Source organism: Phocoena sinus, chromosome 6 (assembly GCF_008692025.1).
Source record: "Phocoena sinus isolate mPhoSin1 chromosome 6, mPhoSin1.pri, whole genome shotgun sequence".
Classification (NCBI taxonomy): Eukaryota; Metazoa; Chordata; class Mammalia; order Artiodactyla; family Phocoenidae; genus Phocoena; species Phocoena sinus.
The window spans coordinates 3860276-3883653 of NC_045768.1; the positions used below are offsets into that span (position 1 = coordinate 3860276).

Below are 23378 nucleotides of genomic sequence, written 5' to 3' on the forward strand. Positions count from 1 at the left end.
GCTGAAGGACCAAACTGGTTATCTCTGTAGAATCACGTATTACACAGTTCTGACTTTTTTTTTTCCCCCTGCACCGAGCATGAATTTTCTGACAAGGAGCAACCATGGAGCATTTTATTAAAATACTATTAATTTTACTCACTGAGTGCTTGCTATATGCAGTGCATGTTATTTGGTACACAGAGAGGGAACATGTAGAAAGAAGAAGAGAGGCCCTTCAGGATGGAGGTGGGCCCTGCTGGGGGAAGGAATGAGGTGAGGCGGGGCTCCTCCCAACGCTGTCCCAGGTCATGTGTGTCTAAAGCCTTAGTACTTGGAACCTCTAGGAAGAGCAGACTGTTAACAGTACTGTCTTCATAGGATCTTGCAGAATGAAGTGGCTGTAGACAGGAGTTTTAAACCATTCTTTCCTAATATAAACATTACTGTTACACGCTTTTCTCCAAACACTTCTTTAGCTGCATCTCCCCAAATTTTAATGTGTTGTGTTTTATCATTCAGTTCAAAATATTTTCTGATCTCCTTTGTGGTTTCTTTTTTGACCCATGTATTATTTAGAAGTGTATTGCTTACTTCCCAAATATCTGGGAATTTTCCAGATTTTTTTTTTCTTTGTTTCTTTAATTCTATTTTGGTCAAAGAACATACCCTATATGATTTCAATCCTTTGAAATGTATTGATACTTTTTATGGACCAGCATATGCTCTCTATTGGTGAATTCCACGTGCACTTGAAAAGAATATGTATCCTGCTTTTGTTGAATATTATGCTCTAAGAATGTCAATGAGGATAAGATGTTTGATGGTGTTGTTCACTTCTTCTGCGTCCTTAATGATTTCTCTCTACTTGTTATTTCAGTAACTGAGAGGTGCGTTAAAATCTCCAACTCTTTAAGCGTGGATTTCTCTATTTCTCTGCCAGTCTTTGCTTCGTGTAATTTGAAGCTATGTTAAGTGGGTATACACTAAGGATCGTTATCTCTTCCTGATGAAATCATCCTTTTATCATTAGGAAATGCTCCTCTACCTCTCCAGTAAATTCTCAAAGTCTACTTTGTCTGATAAGTATATACTCTATTCTTTTTTTTTTTAACTATGTGTCTTATATTCTAAATATGTGTCTTGAATACAACATATAATTGCTTTAAAAAAAAAATTCAGCCTGACGTTTTCTGCCTTTTAATTGTTTAGTCCATTTCCATTTAAAGTAATTTTTTATATGGTTGGTTTCAAGTCTACCATTCTGGGTTTTTTGTCTTCTACCTGTGTTATCTGTTCTTTGTTCCTCCTTTCCTGCCAACTTTTGGATTGATCAAGTATTTTTTCAGTAATCCATTTTATTTCCTCTGTTGCCTTTTTTGGCTATATCTCTTTGCTTTATTTTCTTTGTGGTTGCTCTAGGGGTTAACTGTTATCCATTACTTATCACAGTCTATCTTGAATTAATATTATACCTCTTCATGTATAACACAAGAACCTGACAGCAGTGTATTTCCCTTCACCTTGCTCTAGTTCTTTGTGTAATTGTAGTCATACATTTCACTTCTACATGTGTTATGAACCCTACAGTACATTGTAATTATTTTTGCTTTAAACAGTCTTTTTTTTAAGTCAACATATGGGGAGAAAGAGCTTTTATATATACTCAATATCAACACTTTTCACTCCTTTGTTTAGATCTAAGATCCATCTGATATCATTTTCTTTCAACCTAAAGAACTTCCTTTAACATTTCTTGTAGTGCAAGTCTGCTGGTGAAATTCAGCTTTCATCTGTCTGAAAATGTCTTTATTTCACCTTCATTATTGAAGGATGTTTTTGCTGCTTATAGAAATCTGTGTTGACAGGGTCCCCCCCCACCTTAACACTTTCAAGATGTCATTTCGTTGTTGCATTGATGCATTCCGTTGCATTGCTTCTGATGAGAACTCAGAGATTATTTTTATTTTTTTCTCCTATATATAAAGCATCTTACTCCCACCCATAGCTGCTTCTAATATTTTCTGTTTAGTTTTCAGAAATTTTAACGATGATGTACCAAAGTGTGATTTACTTTGTGTTTATTTTGCTTGGGCATCGGAATTTTGGATCTGTGGGTTGATATTTTTATCAAATTTTGAAATTCTCCTCCCATTATTTTCTCAGATATTCTTTCTCTCTCTCTCTCTCTCTCTCTCTCTCTCTCTCTCTCTCCCCCTCCCTCCCCCACCCCCTTTCTGGAACTCCAGGTACATGTATGTCAAACTGTTTGCTATTATCCTCCAACTCCCTGAGGTTTTATTCCTTTTCTTTATTTCCGGTCCCCTCCCCACCTTCTCTTTGCTTCAGTTTGAATGCTTTCTAGTGCCTGTTTTCATGTCTTCAGATTCACTGATGGCAGCCCATCCAGTGATGTTTTCCATTTAAGATATTGTATTTTCCAGTTCTGGAAATTCCATCTGGTTCTTTTTTATAGTTTCCATTTCTCTGCTGAGATTCTCCATCTTTTCGTTCTTTTTAATTATCTTTTAAAGTTTAAACGTTTTCATAATAGACATTTTATAGTTCTTATGTGCAGATTCTGATATCTGTGTGATCTCTGGATCTGATTCTATGGGCTGTTTTCTCTCCTTGTAGGAGGTCACACTTTCCTGGTGGTATTTTTGTTTGTTTGCGTCTCCAGTAGTTTTTTATTATAAGCTGGACATTATGGTTCTCACATTCCTGAGAGTCTGGATTGTGTGATCCTGCTTTGAGAATATCGCATGAAAAAGAATTGAGTTCTAACAGGCGGATAAATAACTGGAGGACCAACCTGACCCCACTGAGGCTTATTTTTAGTCTTTGTTACTATGGGATTAGGGTGGGATTCCCCTAGGGCTCGTGTATCCCTACACCTGAAGCGTGGCCTTCCTGGAGTCTCAGCTGCATGTCTGGGGTGTTGAGCGAGATCTCTCACTCTGACTGGCAGATGCCACTCAGTTCCCAGCTTCCCCATAGCTTTTGTCTCCCAGGCCCTGTGGAGTCTCCCCTGCACACGTGTGGTTTTGCATTGACTAGTGACTCAAGTAAACCCTCATGCAGATTCCGGAACCCCTCCTGCCCCATTCCCCCCTCCATTATTCTGTCCCACGTGGTCCAGCTGCCTCAGGGTCCCAAACTCCAATCCTTGTTTCCTGCTGCTGTGTTTGGGTTCCACTCCTCCCGAGCCATGGTTTGGAAAGTGCCCATAGGTCGAAATCCAGGGCGAGCGAGGGTCTCACTTTGTGTGTATCCCATCTCTCAAGGATCACAGCCTATGCCTGTCTTGTCCAGTGCCTGAAAAGAGTTGCCTCTTATATTTTGTTAAGCTTTATGGCTTTTTATGACAGAAGGTGAATCCCTCCTGTCCTGAACTGGAAGCTAAGCCTAGGTTTGATGTCACACGCACCTGGGTGTGAATCCCAGCTCCGCCACTTACTGGCTCCGTGACCTAGAACGGTACGTACAGCGTCTTCAGTTCTCAGTTTCCTTATCTACAAAGCAACCGTTTGTTGTGAGGACTGGACAATACAAAGCAAGCCCAGCATCGTGCTCGGCGTAGCTAGAGGTCCCAGTAGCTGACAGCCTTTATTAGTCCATACATTTCCCTTAGTGAGCGAAGCTGCCAGCCACTCTGGATACGATCACTGCCATCACACAGTGAATTAACACGTCATTACGGAAGAATACGTCTTTGGTGGTGGTCACTGTCTTAAACATTCACTTTATGCAGTTAATTTTAGGATGGGTTTCGGTTTCTTTAAGGCAGGAAGTAAAGTCCTTAGCTTTAAAGTTAAGAAAAGTAAGACTGTGCAATTACCAACTCATGAAAACATGGCCGGAACCTTCTGGCTTTGGCTGTTGCGGTTCTCATAGCCAAGGAGAGGGCAGCTGTGTTAATTCCTTCCACACTAGTTAACTGACACGCCCTGTGTGTTGGCCCCGCCTGGGGTCTAGAGACACAGTGGTGCTTGTGACAGGAAGGCACCTGTGTGTCCCTCTGTGATACAAACTGATGACGTCTTTGGAGCCGTCATCCCAGGGGGCTATGGAAACAAGAAGCGTCCCCACCCTCCCCTGCGTGATAACAGCGTGAACATGGATGTCACGCAGGTCCACGCGGTTCTCCGCCAGAACGTTCGCTCTCAACACCCTCCGGGGCTGGGGCCAGCAATCCTGGGTGTCGCCGAGGCCCCGCGGGGCCTTCTCTGGTGGTGACATTCCTTGTTACGTCTTCTCCACACCGTCCATTTTTAATATGTTCTTTGCCAAATGCATTCTTTTTCATTCCGCATCTTCCTCCTTGGCTTCTTTTTTATTCCTTTTTGATACTTACTTTCACTTGGACACAGACCCACACTCAGAAGAACCCTTTTATATTTTTTTCAATGACGTTTTTTTTTCCCCCCGCAGCAGGCAGCACTGGGGGTGGGGGTGGTTCTTTTTTTTCTCATTCTTCCTTCTATTTAAAATTTAACGGGCGTTTTTCTGTTCCTCTCTCCTCTAGTCTGCTGTGGGCAACTGCTCAAAGAGGCTGTGGCAGACAAGTCCAAGTACGGCGAGATGATCCGGCCCTTTTTCGAAAAGGAGACCGCAGGTAGGCCACAATTGCCGTGACTGCCACGACCTTCTAGGCTCTGAAGAGAGATTCCTCTGTGTGAGGCTTGCTGGGCACGTGGGGGCCCAAACTGGGGAAAAGAACCAGGGAATGGAAATTGGGCTTTCCGGCAGGCAAAGGCTCTGGTTTTGTTCCCTGGTTGGTCCCCTTGGCTTCCAAGTGAGGGGGAGGGGTCTGTGGACGTGATGCATTTCACTGGTGGTGTGGAATGTTCCTGTTCCTCAAGAATGCTTGCTTTCCATAACTGATAACGCTTAAAACTGGGAGCAGGGGGGACTTCCCTGGTGGCGCAGTGGTTAAGAATCCACCTGCCAACTAAGGGGACACGGGTTCGAGCCCTGGTCCGGGAAGATCCCACATACCACGGAGCGACTAAGCCTGTGCGCCACAACTACTGAGCCTGCGCTCTAGAGCCCGCGAGCCACAACTACTGAGCCCGCGTGCCTAGAGCCCGTGCTCCACAACGAAGAGTAGCCCCCAGCTGCCGCCACTAGAGAAAGTCCGCATGCAGCAACGAAGCCCCAACGCAGCCAAAAATAAATAAATAAAATAAATTTATAAAACAAAACAAAACAAAAACCTGGGAGCCGGGAGAGGCCATAGTGCCGCCCACCTCATTAATTGGTGTACAGAAAAATACCATCGGGCAAGATTCCAGTTTAATCAGTAGTCAGAAGCTAGAAGGTTCAGAGAGCTTTGCAGATAGGGAGGACTGACCAGCCATTGGTCCTCAGGGGAGGCTGGACCAGATCATCTTTCCAGACCCCTCTGTGACCTATGCTCTGAAAGCATCCCCCAGATCTGACCCCCAGGAAGGGCACCACTGAGACCACTCTCTCCAGTCTCCTGAGTCCACAGAGGAGCCGCAGAGAAGGGACCGAGGTACTGAGGACCTCAGAGCCGGTTCACGTCTGGGCTCGTCCCCGGGCAGTGCGTTTCCCACACCCACCTCTTCCACTCTTATGTAAAGGGCTGTAGCTCCTCTGTGCAGTCAGTACAGGCTCGTTGTCGAGTCTGATGTGGACAGGTACTTGCTGTGAAGAAAACCGACCCGGAGAGGAGGGGCCGTTGCGATGGGCAGCGCGCGTGTCGTGAGGGTGCCCTCCCCTTCTCCTACCGTTTTCCGGATGGAGTAAGCTGTGACTAGGAGGCGGTGGACAGGCCGCTTGCTCCTGACCTCAGCCCAGAGAGCTCCCCAGGAAGGATGTCCCGCCCTGGCCCTCCCAAGGCCCTCCTTGAGGTGTTCTGGTCTCCAGGGTGAAGTTCGGGCGAGGCAGCGTGGGATCCCTCAGGCACAGTGATCTGCGTGGTGAGACACCATGATCTGGGCAGGCGAGTCTGTTCATTCCTGAGTCACCGGGGTGGTGAATAGGATGACGTGTGAACAGGAGCCCTGGGCGCCAGTGAAAGCCAGTGCCAGCTTTGGTGCTTCCCTGTCCGCTTCAGATCCCGCTGCCCTCCACCCCGGCCACGCAGCCCAGGCCTCCCAGTGGCGAGATGGAGACAGAAACCCCGGGTTGCAGGGTTGCCGTGAGGACAGGCTGGGGTGTGTGCGCCCAGGGGTGGGAGCAGCAAGCAGGGACGGGGGCCTGGCACCCCCTCAAGCACACTTGCCCTCCAGCGAGGCCAGCTTCCCCTTTACTGGGGCGGGGGGCGGGGGGAGGTGATGAACACCCCGAAGAACATCTGTTGCATAAATGAGTGAATAGGATAACAAGTTAATAGATTTATGTCATTGTCAACGTTGATGCGTGGTATTCCGTTGCACAGACTGGAGGGTAATCTGTTTAATTCTCCACGAGAAAGCATTCTGTGGTTCAGAAAGAGACGATGACCAAGCAGATGAGGCACTGTTGACAGTGGGTAAATCTCTGACGAGGGGATGCAGAAATTCCTTGACAACTTGCAACTTTCCCGTACTTTTGAATTTTTTTTCGACATAAAAAGTTACGGGAAGTGCATATTCAGGTGGTTTCCAAATTTGCACTCCTTCGACAGTGCTATGATGCGTCCTCTTGTACCAGCACAGGTTTGCAGACGCCCCTAATCATCTTAGGATGAGTTGACGCCTGGGACCCATGAGCGGGTGTGACTCGTGGCACCGAAGTAAGGTATCCCCCTCCCAGCCGTGCACGGAACGCTCGAGCCCTCCACGGCTTTGCCGTCTCTGGGTATTGCCAAGTTATTTGTTTTCTGTCGTGGCTGAAACAAACTTAGTGGTTTAAAACAACACAGATTTATTATCTTACAGTCCTGGAGGTCAGGAGTCCTAAAATCACGTGTTGGCAGGACTGCACTCCTTCCCGAGGAATCCCTTGGGGAGAATCTGTTTCCTTTGCTTTTTCCAGCATCTAGAGGCCCCTTTCTCCGTCTTCCAAGTCAGTAGTGCAGCATCTTCCAATCTCTCTCTCTCTCTGACCCCTGAAAATAAACCCAAGGAGCCTTTTCACTGGTGGGCAAGAGGCAGAGTTGTTTAGGGGTCTTGTTTTGTTTTTTTCTCTTTTTTTTTGGTGTATACCTAGGAGACGGTGCAAAATTCCCAACTTCCTATAAAGTGAGCGAGACCCTGGTAGCTTCGATCTTCAGCGCTTTGTGCTAAATTTTTCCCTCTGCGACCTTCTCTTTACTTAGACAATGTAGCTCTATACTTTTGCACTTCCTACAGAATGCAAGACACAACAACCACCAATATCATATCTTCCTAACAGAAGCAATAAATTCTGTCATTTCACTAATCCTGATCTCACAGGGATAACAAAGAATGCATTTACATTCATCACCACTGACAGGGTCTCATTAGTGGGCTGTGGAAACGCTGCCGGGGGAACCAAAGTGCTCGGCTGGTAGGACGAGCTCGGGAACCACCCGGGTCTGGCCGCCCGCATCACCACCAGCGGAAACAGGACCAAAATTTAAATGATTCTCCACTGAAGTCGGGTCTGAAAACGAGGTCAGACTGAACCTGGAAGCTCTGCGTGGCCACCTCTCATGACAGCGGCTGACAGCTTCTGGAAGCCAGCATCGCTGGTATCTGGCATTGGGGTCTCAGGTGCAGGTGCAGATCTGGGGGTGGGAATCAACCACATCACACCTGAGTTCTGAAGCCAGTAGGAGACAGACCCAGGGTCTGCTGGGAGCGTCGGATGGAGAACGTGGCCGGGATCTGAGGGCACAGCTGGGCTTCCTAACATGACCCCCGCCCCCCAAGTCCAGGCCTGGGGACAAGCCAGTTGGGATGCAAGGGTGACACCTTACAATAAACGGCCACACCCCGACAGTGAGGATGGGGAGAACAGCCCAGGCTCCCCAGGAAGAGCCCCAAGTAGGGGCTTAAGTGGGAAGGGAATCTCTCTACACCAGGGGCAAGGGCCCGCCAGCTGGAGGGACAAGGCCCATCGGACGAGTGGTTCTCCTTTCCAGGCAAGAGTGAGGCGGGGTGGAGGCAGCACATCCTCCCAGCACTGCCCTGGATCAGAAGGTTCCTCCCGAATCCTCATGAGCAGCGAGGCATGGCCCCGAACGCTTTCAGCCCGTTGACAGAATTTTCTGGGAGAAGGAGACACGGCTGCCTCTCCGCCTTGTGGGACCATCGAGGCAACGCAGAGTTCCCTTCTCAGAACCCTGGGCGTGTGTCGGACATCTCTGCTGGGTGTCAGCAGCATTCCTGGGAAGCCCCTGCCAGTGGTTTGCACGTGAAATCCAGAAGGTTCCAGAAATCCTACAAGGTTCAGGGAGCTCATCTAAAGGGGCAGAGATTCTTATAAGGACATAGCGGCCTCATCCCCCGGGGGCAGAGCCCCAGTACCTCGGAGCTGGCGGATGTCACTGCCGGAACATCCTGCCCTGCAGCCAACCTAGTGTAGAAGCTGCCCCCCTCGTCCCCCCCCCCCCCCCCCCCCCCCCACCGCTGAAGGCAGGCAGTGCCTTTCCAGGGGCTGGACCTCCTCCACGGGGGACTCTGCCCTGAGCTCCTGGCCGCCGGCTGACTCGGCCTCATCCGCTGCCCATCTCTCTCCGGGATCCCTGCCCTCTCTCTCCACGTGCCTCGGAGCTGCAAGCCCCAGCGACGGGCAGCATGGTCATCACAGTGCATCCCGGCCACCCTCAAGGTCCCTGCCGCCGCCAGCAGCTCAGAGAAGAGATCCAGATGCCATCTTTCCCCCAGGGAGCCACTTCCTCTCATTTCCCCCCTGCGGGGCCTCACGATGTGATGTCCCAGCCGTGACCTCTGCAGGCTCCGTTACGTTCTTTTTTGTCCTCACAGGTGCTGCCAACACCTCCTCCTTTCAAATCAGCAGCAAAATTAATAACTGTTGCTTTCCCATCTTTCCACATGTACCGGGCAGAGGACTCCAGGGCCCCGGCTTAGCTCGTCCTAAGTCTCTTGATCCTGGGCTTTTGGCGGCCTCTCTGGATGCTGTGGGGAGATGCTTATTCCGAGCTCCGGAGTTTGAGATACATAGGTCTGACCTCCTAAACTCGTTCCAACTTGAGCTGCGCTCCGTGCGGCGCTCCCCGCGTGGCCACCTCCCCGGCAGCCACGGAGCGGGGCCCGCCCACGACCCGCAGGGCCAGGCCGCACGTCATGCAGGCTTGACGGCCCGGGAGCTCCCGTCGCTTTTATGTGGGTGCAGAACACGTAAAAACTCTTCTGGGCCTTTGGAAAAATAACTTCTCAGCTGCTCGTATGCCATTTAAAGTCCCACGGTCGGTGCTGGTGAGCGCTATGGCCAGTGAGCACCAGGGCCACGCGTGCAGTCGTTCTTGTTTTCTCCCCCAAATCGGGCAAAGGCGCAGCTAGAGCTCAGTTCTGTGCTTCGATCACCGGTGGGTCACAGTGGCCACCACCTCCGAATGATGTGCCCTGAGCCTTCTCTGGGCTTCATTCCTACCAAAGGGCCTTCTGGAAGGTGACATTCCTTAACCCTCAGCCTGCGGAGCTTCCCGAGGAAGGCGGCCCCCGTCTCTGCCCATCGGCATTTCTCATTTCCCAAGTTTCACTTAGTACAAAAACCAACCCTTCTCATGGGCCTTAACTCACCCCATCAGAAAGAAGTCCGCGTTGCTTTATTTTCAGTCCTTCTCCTGGGAATTTCGGCCATAACTTACGGTCCCGTGGCTGTTGGCAGTAGGTGTAACCTCGTTCCAGATTGCTGGGTCTAATTAGTGGTGCACCACCGTCTCTTTGGTTCAGCAGGGCTGCCTTCTACCCGGGCTCTGGGCATTGTTTTCATTCTCGAACATTGCTTGTGCTTTCTCTGGAGCCCGGTGACCCAGGGGAGATATTAAAACAGCCAAAGGCATATTTTGTCCTCGTTGGTTTAAGTCTTTGCTCTAAGTGTGTGAGGTGCTTGTCTAGATCCGTCCCCACTGCGCTCCGAACGTGCTGGGATTGTCAGGTTGGGGGACCGCCGGCGAGGGCGTGTCCCCGGGGTGGGGTTTTCAGGTTAGACCCTAGCTTCTCCCATCTCCTGTCTCTCCAGGAGCGGAAGGGAGAACTGTGCACCCCAGCACCTGCCAACCTGGCTCACTGGCCAAGTTACAGGGAGCTCCTAAGTCACTTTACCTCTGTGGCCAGCCCCTGCCAGCACTCCAACAGCTAGAGTGATCCAATTTAAAAAGGCCCAAACTCCTTGGTGCACATGCCACACATATACTGACTTTCAGCTGAGAAAACAGCTATTTAATTGGCGTAATAACTTTCCCCTGAAAGCGCAAGTCCTGGTGTGTAGAAAAGGTAATGCGGAAGACAGATCATTACCAAGTGTTACCTGTGCCCCCTCCCGTATACCCCGTGTCTCTGAAATATTTCTATCTGGAGAAGGTCCCTCATGGCCTAATAGAACCTGAGAGGAGGTGGGAGATTTGAGGGAGATTCCAGACTCTAATTTGCACCCTTTCTGGTAATGAGACCTCACCACAGCCAACGCAGCCATCGGAGCACAGACAAGCCAAACCAGCCCCAAATTGGCATGATTATGAGCGTTTTCGAGAGCCTTCCACGAGTCCACATCCCAGGAGGCACGGATCAGAGCTCAGCCGAAGTGCTGCCTTTTTTTTTTTTTTTTAGGGGGAATTAATATTCTCATCACTAAATGCACACCAAAGATTCGACAATACATCAGCTTTTCTCCTTTGTTAAAACCTTGCAAAGAGTGGCTGAGTTGAAAGACAAAGTAAATCTTCCCATCCGAGGAGGTACGCGGAACGCTATTTCTTGTTTTTTGACAGTGCGGCCTTGGTGAGCTGCAAGCTGTCTTACTGCAGAGGGGAGACCCCGAGGGACCCCAGCCCGTTTCCAGCAAGTCTTTGCATGTGGTGTGTTTGTACCAGCTGAAGACAGCGCATGACTCTCTAAATAATTTACCAGTTGATTAATAGACTCACAGGGGTATAATTAGAAGAGGGAGAGACAGTGGGTACAGTAACCGGTACAGTGCTTGGGGGAACAGGAGCCTTTATTTTTTTAAAGAAACTTTCTAGGGTGCTGGGCGTTTGAAGATAACTTGGGAAGAGCTCAGTGCCTCTTCTCTTTTGAAGTGGAAATAGGACAGTTTGAATCCATCGAGTTTAATTTTTCACAAGCTTTAGGGGCCCCGCAGCGCAACTCCCTTTTTATTATTGAAAAAACTCTACATTTTTCTTTCATTTTTCCGCACACACGCGCGCGCACACGCACACACTCCAAGCAGTAATAAACACATTAATTTACTCTTTTATCCAGCGTGTATTTTACGCACTGCACCTCCCGCGGATGTGTCCCCACACGTCCCCTTGGTGCCCCCATCCAGAGCCCCACTGTCGGGCTGCCTATCGGTTGATGAATGGACACCCCTGTAATTGATGCATTTTGAAGGCACCCTCACCTCGCGGTCTGACAATGCTTTTGAAGTAGCTCCTTTTTTCCAGTCAAACTTTTGAGTTTTCCGCTGGGACTACTACAAAGGTTTCCTTCTGGAAACTAGGTAGGAGTCTTCCTGCTGAGACGGCCCAGCAGAAGCAGTGGGTCTCAAAGTCGGGGTGCGTTGTGAGGGCCAGAGGCCTGTGATGAGGACGGCCGTAGAAAGCTTTATCAACAGGTTTGCGCCCCTAGGGGGACCAGCTCTTAGTCTGTAAAAACTAGACTTTGATTTGCAAAAGCGTCATTATTAAAATGATGCTTTGCTGGGGCATCAGCCCAAAGTCTGTGGCCAAAAGGTTGCAAAGCTGTTTGTTCAGTGGCCAGAGCGGCGGGGAAACTGAGGCAGCGAGGGGCTCTCAGTTCACTCGTGCGTCTGGTCAATGAAACGTCTCTCTCCCCTCAAGAGTGGGGCCTGTCTACTGTTGCCGTGTCACCAAAGAGGGGCACCTCAGCTGTTTTTGTTGGGCTGAATGTTCATCGGGGGCTTGCTGTGTGTCAGACGTGCAGATCACAAAACAGAAGGGGAGCCCAGAGGTGCAGGGTGTCCTTCTCACTCCGACCAAAGCTTCTGGAAGCATTTCCCCTCCACGGGCAGCCCTGGTGGTTTCCAAGCCACTCAGCTGTGAAATCGTCTTCGACAGGCCAGGCCCCAAGGCCCAGCCTTCTCCTCCAGCTAGGAGGTCTCCCCGCGCAACCGTCTGGCCAGCCCCTCACGACCCCCCCCAGGCAGGTGCAGCTCGAAGCCCCTTCCCCTCTCAGAATGCCCCGGAGGGGGAGCTGACACCGGCTTTCTCCTCGGGCTGTGAGTGAGGCCTGAGGTGTGGAGGGGAGGCTGCCCTCGGTGACCTTCTGCGGCCCCTACACGTCGGATGGTCGCCACGTCCCTGGAGACCTGCTGGGGTTTGTCAGCTAGAAGGCAGCGCTGCAGCTTCCCCATGGGGAACGTGGCACAGCTGTGATCGGCCGGGGAGGGGAGTGCGGGGGCCCATGCCCTCCAGCTTTGCCCTGAGCGAGAAGTAGAATGAAGGGAGGGGGGGTTGGGGCAGAGAGACGCAGGAAGCGAGAGGTGAGGGAGAGTACAGAGCGTATAGGGAAGTGCCTGTGCCCTTCCCTCCCACGCCTCCTCCCTGGGGCCTGCTCTGGGACCCAGGGGAGGGGGCGAGGAGAGACACCTCCCTCTTCCTCACCTCTCACCTCAGACCTCCATTTACCGGAGCTGTGACCTTGGCTGCTAGAACTCTGATCTCACCACCCTCTCTCCACTGGGTCACGGTTAGGTTACCGGGAGGTAAGAAAGACCTCATCTGGGACCCCTCCCAGCACCTCCCGCTGCATGCTTCTGCTTCTGCTCTGCTCTGTCTGCCCCCAAGTCCCCATGGCCAGCGTGGCTCATACCAGGAGCTCAGCTACTGTTCGTGGGTGAACCAACGATTTCACAGCTGAGCGCCCAGCACGTGCCCTGGGGCAGTGTGGGGCGGCAAGAGCAGGCAGGCACGCCCTGTGGCGTTGGGGGCCCAGAAGCTCCCCTCTGCTGCCTGCATTTCTGTGTAGGTGAGACCCCGTTTGTCTCAAAGGAACAAAGGGAGAACAGGCGATAGAAGGCAGCAGGCAGCCTGACGGGTTTCTAGACAGGCGGCCAGCGACGCTCACTCCTCGACAGTCAGGGGAGCGGCTGCAGGTTTGGGCTGTGCAATCACCACTTGATTCCAGCCCAGTTTCTGCCACTGCCCAGCTGCGTGACCTTGGGCAAGTCACCCGACCGCTCACAACTACGGTTTCCTCATCTGCAAGGGTGAGCTTTTCACAGTATCAAAGTCATGGCTTGTTAGGTATCTAAATGAAAATGTGTCTGTAAAGTGTTTAGCACTGGGCATGGCACGCGATAGGCCACTTACTGGATACTTACTAGTATTACTATTAGTAGTTACGGTATTTTCATTGTCGTAATTGTAGGAGAACTCACGGTAGCAGCAGCAAGATTGTTCGGTAGACGGTTGTTTCAAATGTGGATTTTCTGGGTAGCGTATTCTCTTCCTGTGACTAATGTCAGCTTTGGGTGCCTGGTCCCTATATGGTCACCAGGAACTGGCAGAAGCCCAGTCTGCTCCACGTCTGGGGCTCAGTTATCTGTTGCAGCCACCCTGCAATGTGACAGCATAAAAGGACATCCGTTTCCTTATGCTCCTCATTTCGTGCACTAGGATTTCAGGCAGGGTGTGGCAGGGACGGCTCCACCCCGCACTGCCTTGGGCCTTACTTGGCATGGCTTGAACAGCTAGAGGCAACTGGGCTGGCTCCTCTGGGGCCCTACATGTTGTTCTCGGTTCTGGTGTCAACCTGGTTCCTTGGTTCTTCACCCTATTGCATCTGCTGGGGCAGGATTCTTCATCCCCATCTCCCTGTTGCATCTGCTGGGGCCTGGAGTGAGATGCTTGGACCATATGGCGCTGGTCAGACCTCTCTCCGTACAGCCTCTCCACACGGCTAGCTTGGGCTTCCTCCCAGCATGGCGGCCTTGGGTTGATCAGCCCCCCTTATGTGGTCCTAGCTTCCCCCAGAACAAGCATCCCAAGGAGGCCCAGGGCGGCAGTGGTGGATGGGGTGGTGGATGCGGTAAGCTATGTCTTCTGCTGAGCCAGCCTCAGAAGTTCCGGAATGAACTTCCATCAAGCTAGTCAATAAGACTAGCCCAGATTCAAGGCGGGGGTGGGGGTGGGGGTGGGGGGGCTAGAGTCCCCTCTCAGTGGTAGGAATGGCCACCTCTAATCTGCCACCCTAGGGAAAGCTTGCATTGAACGTTCTGGTTTGGTTCAGGATTGGCTGCATCCCATGACTCGGTGAGGCTGAACCCAGATGGCCTCATGGGTCCTCAGAGCTGGGGGTGGCCTGACTTCAGACGTGCCACGTAGGGGCTTTCAGGGAGCTCAGAGAACTGAGAGTCCAGTTCTCTTTTAAAGAGGAAGAAACCCCAGCTGGGAGGTAAAGTCACTCACCCAAGGGCACGCTGCAAACGAAATGCAGAATGGAGGGCAGAATTCATGCCGTTTCTTCCCCTGAAAGGCAGGCAGAGGGCAGAGGTGGAGCAGGTGGCCTCAGAGCCTGATGGCCTGGGTTTAATTCTGGGCTCCACGACCTATTAGTGTGTGGCCCTGGGCAAGTTACTTCCCCTCTCTCTGCCTCAGTTTCCTAATCCGTAAAATGGGGTTGTTATGAAGATTACATGAATCAATACTTGTATCAGAGAAAATACATGCTCAGAACAGAGCTGAGCTAATAGTAAGCACTATGGCACACATGCTTGTTAAGTAAATATGCCATCGCATCTTTTTGACCCCAGAATACGGGGCTTGTGGTTGTTTCCTGGTTTCCCAGTAGTCGCTGATTTTCTCCTCGCAGGTCATGTGGGCAACGGCATTCTCGCTGCCCTTGAGATGTGGGCGGAAGTAACTGGTTCTGAGCCCCGACTTCGTTAAAATGGAAGGAAAACCGTGCCCCTTAAACCCTTTGATCCGCAGTGTACCGTTAATGTTAATACTCTGCGCTTTACAACAGTCCGGTCCCCATCTGGACTGCTGGCCTCTTCTCACTTTCCACTGAAAGATGTAAAGCTGCGTTTTAAGATTAACTAATTACCAAATCATTATACACAGTGTGTCTAAGTGAGCATTTTTATTAAAAGTCTTATTAATTTGCTAAGTGAAGCCCATTTATTTACAGAAGAATGGTTTTGTTTTTGAATTTCATTTTATCTTTTATACAGCAGGTTCTTATTAGTTCTCTGTTTCATACATATGAGTGTATATATGTCAATTCCAATCTCCCAGTTCATCCCACCACCACCACCCCACCCCAGAAGAATGTTTTTAAATGGTCTTTTTTTTTTCTCATCTAAAACCTCATTAGCAAGAGAAGCCCAAGGGCCCACTGCTGGAGAGCCGCCTCTCCGCTGTGAATGGGTCAGCAGTGTCGGCACCTCAATCTTAACTTTGCTTTTGGCCCCGGTAGACGTGGCAGAGAGGGGAGTGATAGAAAGCGGGCAGCCGCTCACCGAGGGATGAGGAGCACAGACCAGCCTCCTGGTTGGTCAGAGTCCCAGGCCTAATGTACTGTTCTGGACTTGGAAAAAAAGCCAATATTAAAAAATTGTCGGCAACTCTAAGAAGAAAACTTCCTGTTGAAACCCATTTGCTAATTGTGGCGGGAAATAAAACTTTTATTTTATTTATTTATTTTTTAAAAATCTGTTGGGCTTCCCTGGTGGTGCAGTGGTTGGGGGTCCGCCTGCCGATGCAGGGGACACGGGTTCGTGCCCCGGTCCGGGAAGATCCCACATGCCGCGGAGCGGCTGGGCCCGTGAGCCATGGCCGCTGAGCCTGCGCGTCCGGAGCCTGTGCTCCACAATGGGAGAGGCCACAACAGTGAGAGGCCCGCGTACCGCCAAAAGAAATAAAAAAAAAATCTGTTTATTTATTTATTTGGCCGCACCGAGCCTTAGTTGCAGCATTTGGGATCTAGTTCCCTGACCAGGGATCAAACCTAGGCCCCCTGCATTGAGAGTGTGGAGTCTTAACCACTGGACCACCAGGGAAGTCCCCAAAACTTTTAAATTATTTTTTCAAAATCGTTATTTCCTGGCACCATTGTCTGCCAAGCAGATTTGAATGTTGTTGTTAAGTAATAGAGATATTAGGATACAGACTTTTGGAACCTAAAGAAGTCTTAAAAGACATCTTGTGCCTGGGAAACACTGGCTGGTCAAGGCAGGCACTTGGCCGGGGGAAGTGACTTGAGTTTTCGAAGGAGGCAAGCTCTCCCAGGGGCTTGCTCCCCCCAAAGAATTGTGGGGTACAACCAATTCGAACAAGCTGGTTTCTCCTTGTCATCTGCTGTACGGGTTTTAGAAATGTTCTGCTTATCATTTTAAGTGCTCACTTGGGGCGCAGGATCCATGGTTGACCAGCAGGTGGCAGTAAATAATAAACAAAGAGCGTCGCTAATGGAAAGCCTGGCCCGAGGTCCCGGCACTGTGGCGCTGCAGGTCCTTCTAAGACACTCCCGATTCCTGGTTACAGCAGAAAGGAGGGCTTGCAGGCCTCAGCTGCCAGGAATCAGTGTCATCCGAAGGCTAACGGTCTCCCCGAAATGGTGGAGTTTAGCTTTCACTGAATTACGGTGATAGTAAGTCGGGGCCCGGAAGAGCCCAACCCAGGTCCTGGGTCAAGCCCCCAGCAATGTGGGGAAGAGACAGATGTGTGGGGGGAATGGGAGCCCCATTTCCTTGGAGCATCAGTATGCATGAGATGGAAATGAAAAACAGAAACGAAAGCAACCCTTCTTTCTCCTCCGCAGCTGGGTTCCTTTCCAAGACTCTCCCACTGGGCCTGATCAGGAGGGGGCGGGGTCCGGGGCTGCGCCGGGATGTTGGGAAGGGGGGGGGAGGGGAAAATGCTGAGTATCCCACAGCCCCCGACAGATGCCAAGTGTCCCCTTTGCTTGGTTTCAAATGGGGCCTTGAAGAGGGAAAGACGTTGCAGGGGCAGTTACAGGCTGCGTGTGTGTGTATGTGTGTGTGTGCGTCCACGTGTGTGTGTGTGTGTGTGTGTGTGTGTAGGGGAGGGGGTAAGCGCGTATTGTGTGGAGAAGGGTGTGGGGTGTGGAGCGTGTGTGTTGCGCAAGGGGGGATAGCGTGTGTAGGGTGCAGGTACGCGTGTAGCAGGTGTGTAACGTGCGTGTCCTGTAGGGGTGTGTAGGGGTATTATAGGTGAGTGCCTGGGTGTGTGTAGTGTGTCGGTGGGTTTCTGAGTGTGTGTGTCGGGAGTGTGTAGGGTGTGTGGTGAGGTCCTCAGCGTTTTCTGATCTGCCCGGGTGTGGTGGGAGGGTTAAATGGCTTGTTCTGGGTGCGTCAGTCAACCTTGGGTCTTTTTACCTTGAAGCACCGGCTGAGGGAGCTCTTTCCTTTTCTCCACTTTCCGTCTTAGCCGTTCAGGGCCAGCGCCAGCAACCTCGGTGCCCCTCGGGCCCCTCCCCCAGCAGCCGAGCCCCGGGTCAGGGAGGCAGAGGCTCGGACCACAGGCGGCAGGAAGGGGTCGGGGGAAGGGCTCCGAGAGAGTCCCTTCTGCCCTCGGCTCTGGTTTCCACTGGACAGATCATGAGCTGGCTTAGCTGTCCTCTCGGGGCCCTCGCTAACCAGTGCCGCTGGCCTTCTGAGCTGGACTTGACCGAGGATGTTACGCCTGCAGCCTGGGAAGAAGAGTCCTGTCCAGTCACCTCATGGTGGCCTGACTCAGGGGGGTACTTTCTTCCGTCTGAGCCGTAGGATTGATATGCAGGCGGGGGCTTTGACCTGGGGCCCAGGCCTTTGAACAGGAACGCCTCCCCTTCAAGACCAAGGGTGGGCCAGGTGTCCTGGGTGGGGTTGGTGGGGGACCTGGGAACCTCTCGCCTGTGACCGAGGCTCCCCGTCCACCCCTCGAGCACAGCTGGCCGGCAGGGAATACGTGGATTGAGATTTTAATAACCTCGAGGTCAATGTGAGGACTGCCATCTTTTATGGAAGATTTTCAGAAAAAAAAAAAAAAAAAAAAAAAACACCCGAAACCACGTGACATGGCCTTTATGAAATAATGGGATATTCATATCTTGCACTTTGCTAAATTTAGGGTTGACAGGACATTCCGGAGAGGTAGCCCTTGGCAGTAGCTTCTACGCAGGGTAAGATGTTAACTGTCAAGCCCAGAAATCAAGCCTGAGGCACCTGACTCAGTGGAGAAAGACTTGAGACTACGCTGCAAACCTCTCTCTCCGAGAGGGGGATGAAGGACGATGGACAGCGTTATCAAGGGGACTTTCAACTTCCAGCAGAACAGGGCGGCGAGATCTGCTCTGAAAAGGCTGCATTTTTGCTGAGCCGGCTGGTCAGACGATGTGGGGTTGGGAAAGTGAGCGGATGGCCTACAGGGGGAAAAAAGGCGGCAGCCAAACGAAGGCACAGAGCGGAAAACCTGATACAGGAGTTGCAGGGGTTCGGCCGGGAAATGCACTTAAGGCAGGGTCTTCCCGCCTTACCCTTCACCCCTGGGCCCGCGTGCCGTGTCTGTGTCCGGGAGGGCCCCCGAGGCGGTATCCAGAGGGGTCTGTCATTTGTTTTCGCCGCCAGCAGTGTCTCCCAGCCTCCAATGGGGTAGCACAGCCCGTCCCTGCGAGGGGACCCCTGGTGTTGCCCAGAGCTGTCCGTGCTGGAGGGGGAGGGGACCAGCGAACCTCCGTGGCCTCGCAGCCTCTGTCTCCCAGGCCCCAGGAGCCCCAGTTACCAACGTTCAACCTTGATTGAGACGCAGAGAGGGTAACGGCCTGGTGTGCGGGTCTGAGCAGCTTCCCCGGGATTGCCCAGGAAGGCAGATCCGTGCAGATGCCAGGCTCCTGGGCAGTGCTTCCAGGGCCCAGAGCGGAGTGACAGAAGGGCTAGGGCTCCGTCCAGCCCTCAGGTCCCCCCAAAGTGGAGCCGCTTCTGGGGTGCAAGGACAGACCTCCAGGGAGATTTCATCCTTTGTCGTTTTGCAGTGGTCTCTCACAGTGGTCATTTCAACCTCCTTTGGGCCTTTCAATTGTTTCCTTTAAACAAAAAACCCACTTTGTTAATGGAGGCCTTTAAATGTATGCAAAAAGCAGAGAGAATAGAATAAGGAACATGAAGGGTCTCATAACCAGTATGAGGAGCCCACGTGAGCTCATGGTCACCCCCGGTGCATGTGGAATCCGCCAGGAAGATCCCCCCTCTCCATCAGGAGTATTTTGAAACAAATCCCAGACGTCAACACGTCTTCTGTTGACTGCATATTTAATTCATGGGTGGGCTGTGGCGTGGATGAAGGGAACCCTGGGGGAAGGGCTGTTTCCCATTGCCACAGGACTTGACTCAGAGCTCGGGAGAACAGTCCAGGTTTGGGGGAATTGGTACTATGCATTCATTCATTCATTCTAAGTGTGTTTATTACGCCATGTGCGGGACGCAATGCCGAATGCGCGGGTGTAGCAACGAGCCACCTTGACAGGGGTCCCTGCTTTCTCCAGAGGGGGGTGAGGGTGGGAATGTAGGCATTAAACAAATACTGCACCAGTAATGATTGATTCACAATTGTGGTACGGCCCTCTGAGGAGAAGGGCTAATTTGAGAGCCTGAAGAGAGGGGCTTGTTTTGGTTTTGGCTCGAAGCTGGAGTCCGTGTGAGTATCCATCTTCTTCCCCGGTCCTCCGGAAATGTGACCTTGCCCTCCTCCAAAGCGCTCAGCACTGCCACGCCTCCCACGTCCTTAGGCCTTTCCAGCCAGGATGTGTTGACTTGTGTTATTGTCTCTTTCAACTCCAGGACCCTGAGCCCCCAAAGGACCGTCTGTCACTCGTGGGGCATCAGTGGGGCCCTCCTCTCTCCCCCGTGCGTGTGTAGATATGTGCATGTGTGTATATGTATGTCAATATACATTTAAATTAGACCGTATTATACAAACCGTTTACTTGCTTTTTTCCCATTTGATATTCTGTTCTAGGCCTCTTTCCGAGTCAACGTAAATATAAATGAGTTTTTAAAGCTTACCTAATATCACATTGCATAGATGTGCATCCTTTATTTAAGCTGTCCTCTACTGACGGACATTTAAAATCGTTTCCGATTGTCACTATTATAAACAGCGCTGAAATGGACATCTTTATGTGCACATCTTTGGTCGCATGTGCTGTTGGATCTTAGGTGTAAATTCTTAGGAACATGGTTGCTGAGCTAAAAGGCATGTGTATTTTAACTTTTGATGCCAGTTGGGAAGTTCCCTCTAGAAATCTTTGCCAACTTAATAGGGGGGAAAAAAAAAACACCCCCAAACCAAAAAGTCTCTTTGTGTTTCTATCTGGTCAGATTTCTTGACCTTAAGTCAGATTTCTTCCAGGCTGAGAAACTGGCTTGGGTGGGTCACTTGAGGCACAATCTTTTTGGGACTTGGTTTCTCAACTTTGAAATGAGCGGGGTGGTCAAAGGGATGAACTATCAGGTCTTTCCCTCTCCGAATCGCCAAGGCTCGAGCTGCACGAGCAGACCACTGTTGCCCCTAGAAGCTCAGTGGCTCAGACGACATCCCTCCTGGAAGCTCAGTGGCTCAGACGACATCCCTCCTGGAAGCTCAGTGGCTCAGACATCCCTCCTGGAGTGCAGCTCGGTTTCCAAATAGCACTGACTTTTTTTTTTTTTTTTTTTTTTTTTTGCGGTACGCGGGCCTCTCACTGCTGTGGCCTCTCCCGTCGCGGAGCACAGGCTCCGGACGCGCAGGCTCAGCGGCCATGGCTCACGGGCCCAGCCGCTCCACGGCACGTGGGATCTTCCCGGACCGGGGCACGAACCCGCGTCCCCTGCATCGGCAGGCGGACTCTCAACCACTGCGCCACCAGGGAAGCCCTAAGTCTCTCCATCTTTAACTGCCCAGGCTTGTTTGAAGTCAACCATCCTTTATCCCGGGCGCCAACTCAGCACACCATGACCTTGACCTTGGGGAAAGCATGAGCATATTCATGAAACATTGTTTCCTGACATACATCTCCCAAACTGGAAAGTACCAGCCCCCATCTCTGAGTGCCATCTCCCACATGCCTGGAGCTGTGCGTCGTGTTGATCCTGTGGTGAGAGGTCCCGGCATCCTCTTTGGTGGTTGAGGAAACAGACTGGGAGAGCCTGCCTGACCGAGGGGAGGTCGGTTGGCACCTAAGGGCAGGGCTGAGACCAGCCCCCGCATTCGTGTGTGCCTCCAGCCCAGCTCCTTCCCTTCCTCTCTTCTTCTGAGCTCCCCAAAGCCTGGTCGAGTTGGTTTTAACATCTTTGTTTAGTTGCAGTGCAGCTTTGAAAAGGGAGGGCTCCTGTCTATTTACTCCATGCCTCCTATCTGACAGGCACTGTGTTAGTCATGGAAGAGTGAGGTGGGCATGGTCCTTTGTCCTCGTGAGAGGCAGCGTTACACAAAGAATTAGCCGGAGAGTTAATAACAGGGGTGGCAAGTGAAGGTGAAGAAGCACAGGTGCTAACCCAGCGACGGGCCGTCCAGGGAGCGGACTTTCCTCTGGGGCCTGGCCCCGGGCAAGGCATGAGGGAAGGATGCTCTGGATGGAGGGACCGGCACATTAAAGGGGAGGCGAAGAGCTGGGGGAGAGTCACAGGGAGGGGAGGCAGGACTTGGGTCCTGCAGGGCCCTGTTGACCACGGGGAAGGGTACTGCTCTTATCCCCAGAGCATTGGGGAGCCATGGCAGGTTTAAGCAGGGAAGGGATGGGATTAGCTGTATCAACTTCTCACTGATCTGTCTCAGCCAAATCTTCTCATTAGAGCAAAATCCCTTTCCTGCTCTTTCCTAGGGACTGGGGAAGAAAGGCTGAAAGATGTAAGAAAGAACAAAATCAGGGAAATGCAAATGACTTAGATGAGGTTTATAGTTCTTTGGCCGCAGGGCAGTAACCAGGCATGTCACAGCCGTGGAGGAAAGCAGTAATTTTTCTGAATCTCTCACCGCCACGTTCACCTGGCTGTCAGCCGGGGGCCTTTGGCATGCGCGTTAGGGCCACTTGGCTGACTCACGGAGGGAACGGGGCATCTCCAGAAAGGCTGCTGAGCCGCCCTGTCACTGCAGCTCCAGGAAACCAGCTCGTTGTGGCGGGGGGCCCCACATTCATAGCAAACAATGGTAATATTTACCAAGTATCTCTGGGAAAATGAATGCAAAGTGCAGGAAATGCAGTGCAAATTGCTAGAACGCAGTACATTAGCAACATAGGTGTTTTAATGAATCTGAGAAGAGAGGTATAAATTTCAGGAAAATGTCAATTGCAGTAATGTAAACAAGAGGCTTCTCAACATCTCCTTGAGACTTGATTTCAGTCTCTGGTTATAACTAAAGCTGTGATTCTTGAGAGAGATTTGATTCTGAACATCAAGGAGGTGAGAACTGGGGCAAGGGGAGAAGAAGGGGGTCGCTTGTGTATCCCGAATTAGCAGAGAGCCTCGGGGGCACCATTGCCATCCCACTGGAGGAAAACCAGACCTTCCACTGGGGATTGGTATGCTTCTGTGAAAAGTCTTTTTGCTGCAAAAACTGGATCCCTGCGGTTGCAGGGGGATCGGGGAGGGATGCCCACATATCACTGGAGGGCTGGGAGCTACCCTGGCGGCCGATGGGCATATATCCTGTCAAAGTCAGGGAAAACTCAAGCTCAAGGGCAAGGTCACCCAGTGCTTTTTTCCCTTCTTGGGTGGCCATGTTCCTCCCATTGCTAGGACCTCGGAGGGTCATGGGAAACGGGCACCCACAGCCCTGTCCACCTAAAACGGCCTCTTCACCTGTTCAAATCAGGGTCAAATAAAGTTAGGAAGGCCGTGGGCCATGGCCGCGGAGGCTCCCTCACCTTCCTGTTGGGTCAGAGAGGTGGCCAGGGCGGCAGAGTGACCAGCTGTCTTCCTTTCTCTGCAGTCCCCAGCTACATCATCATGAAGGTGCTGGGACAGCGCCTGGACCAGCAGGACTGCGTTGAGAGAGGGTGGGTGCTGCACGGCTTCCCGCGAGACAGGGACCAGGCGTGCTTGATGGATAGCATGGGCTACAAGCCCAACAGGTGAGCAGTCCGCTTCCGGCGGGGCCTCGGCCCTGGCCACGCCGCCTCCCAGGAAGGTCCCCACCACTAGGCACTGTCTGTCCAGATCCGGCTGACTGCTGGCAGCTTGCCGGAGCCTTACCGCGTTCTGGAAGGGGAGTGTCTCTTAGTCATTCCCATTCCCACCCACTCGTCCCTTTTACGCTGGGAGCTGGGAGTCACGCTTGGGTTCAGATCCTGGCT

At 51.7% G+C, this 23378-nt stretch overlaps 1 protein-coding gene across 6 annotated transcripts in view; it reads left to right on the forward strand.

Moving 5' to 3' along the window:
• AK8 (adenylate kinase 8) overlaps window positions 1–23378 on the forward strand; it is a 126452-nt gene that overhangs the window by 49654 nt on the left and 53420 nt on the right. For 5 of the 6 annotated variants that reach the window (XM_032635083.1, XM_032635077.1, XM_032635078.1 and 2 more), the window contains 2 exons: window positions 4508–4597; window positions 23015–23156. In XM_032635083.1, the coding sequence (XP_032490974.1) occupies window positions 4508–4597; window positions 23015–23156 (232 nt within the window). The remainder of the gene's footprint in view (window positions 1–4507; window positions 4598–23014; window positions 23157–23378) is intronic. The other variant, XM_032635080.1, reaches the window with a different exon arrangement.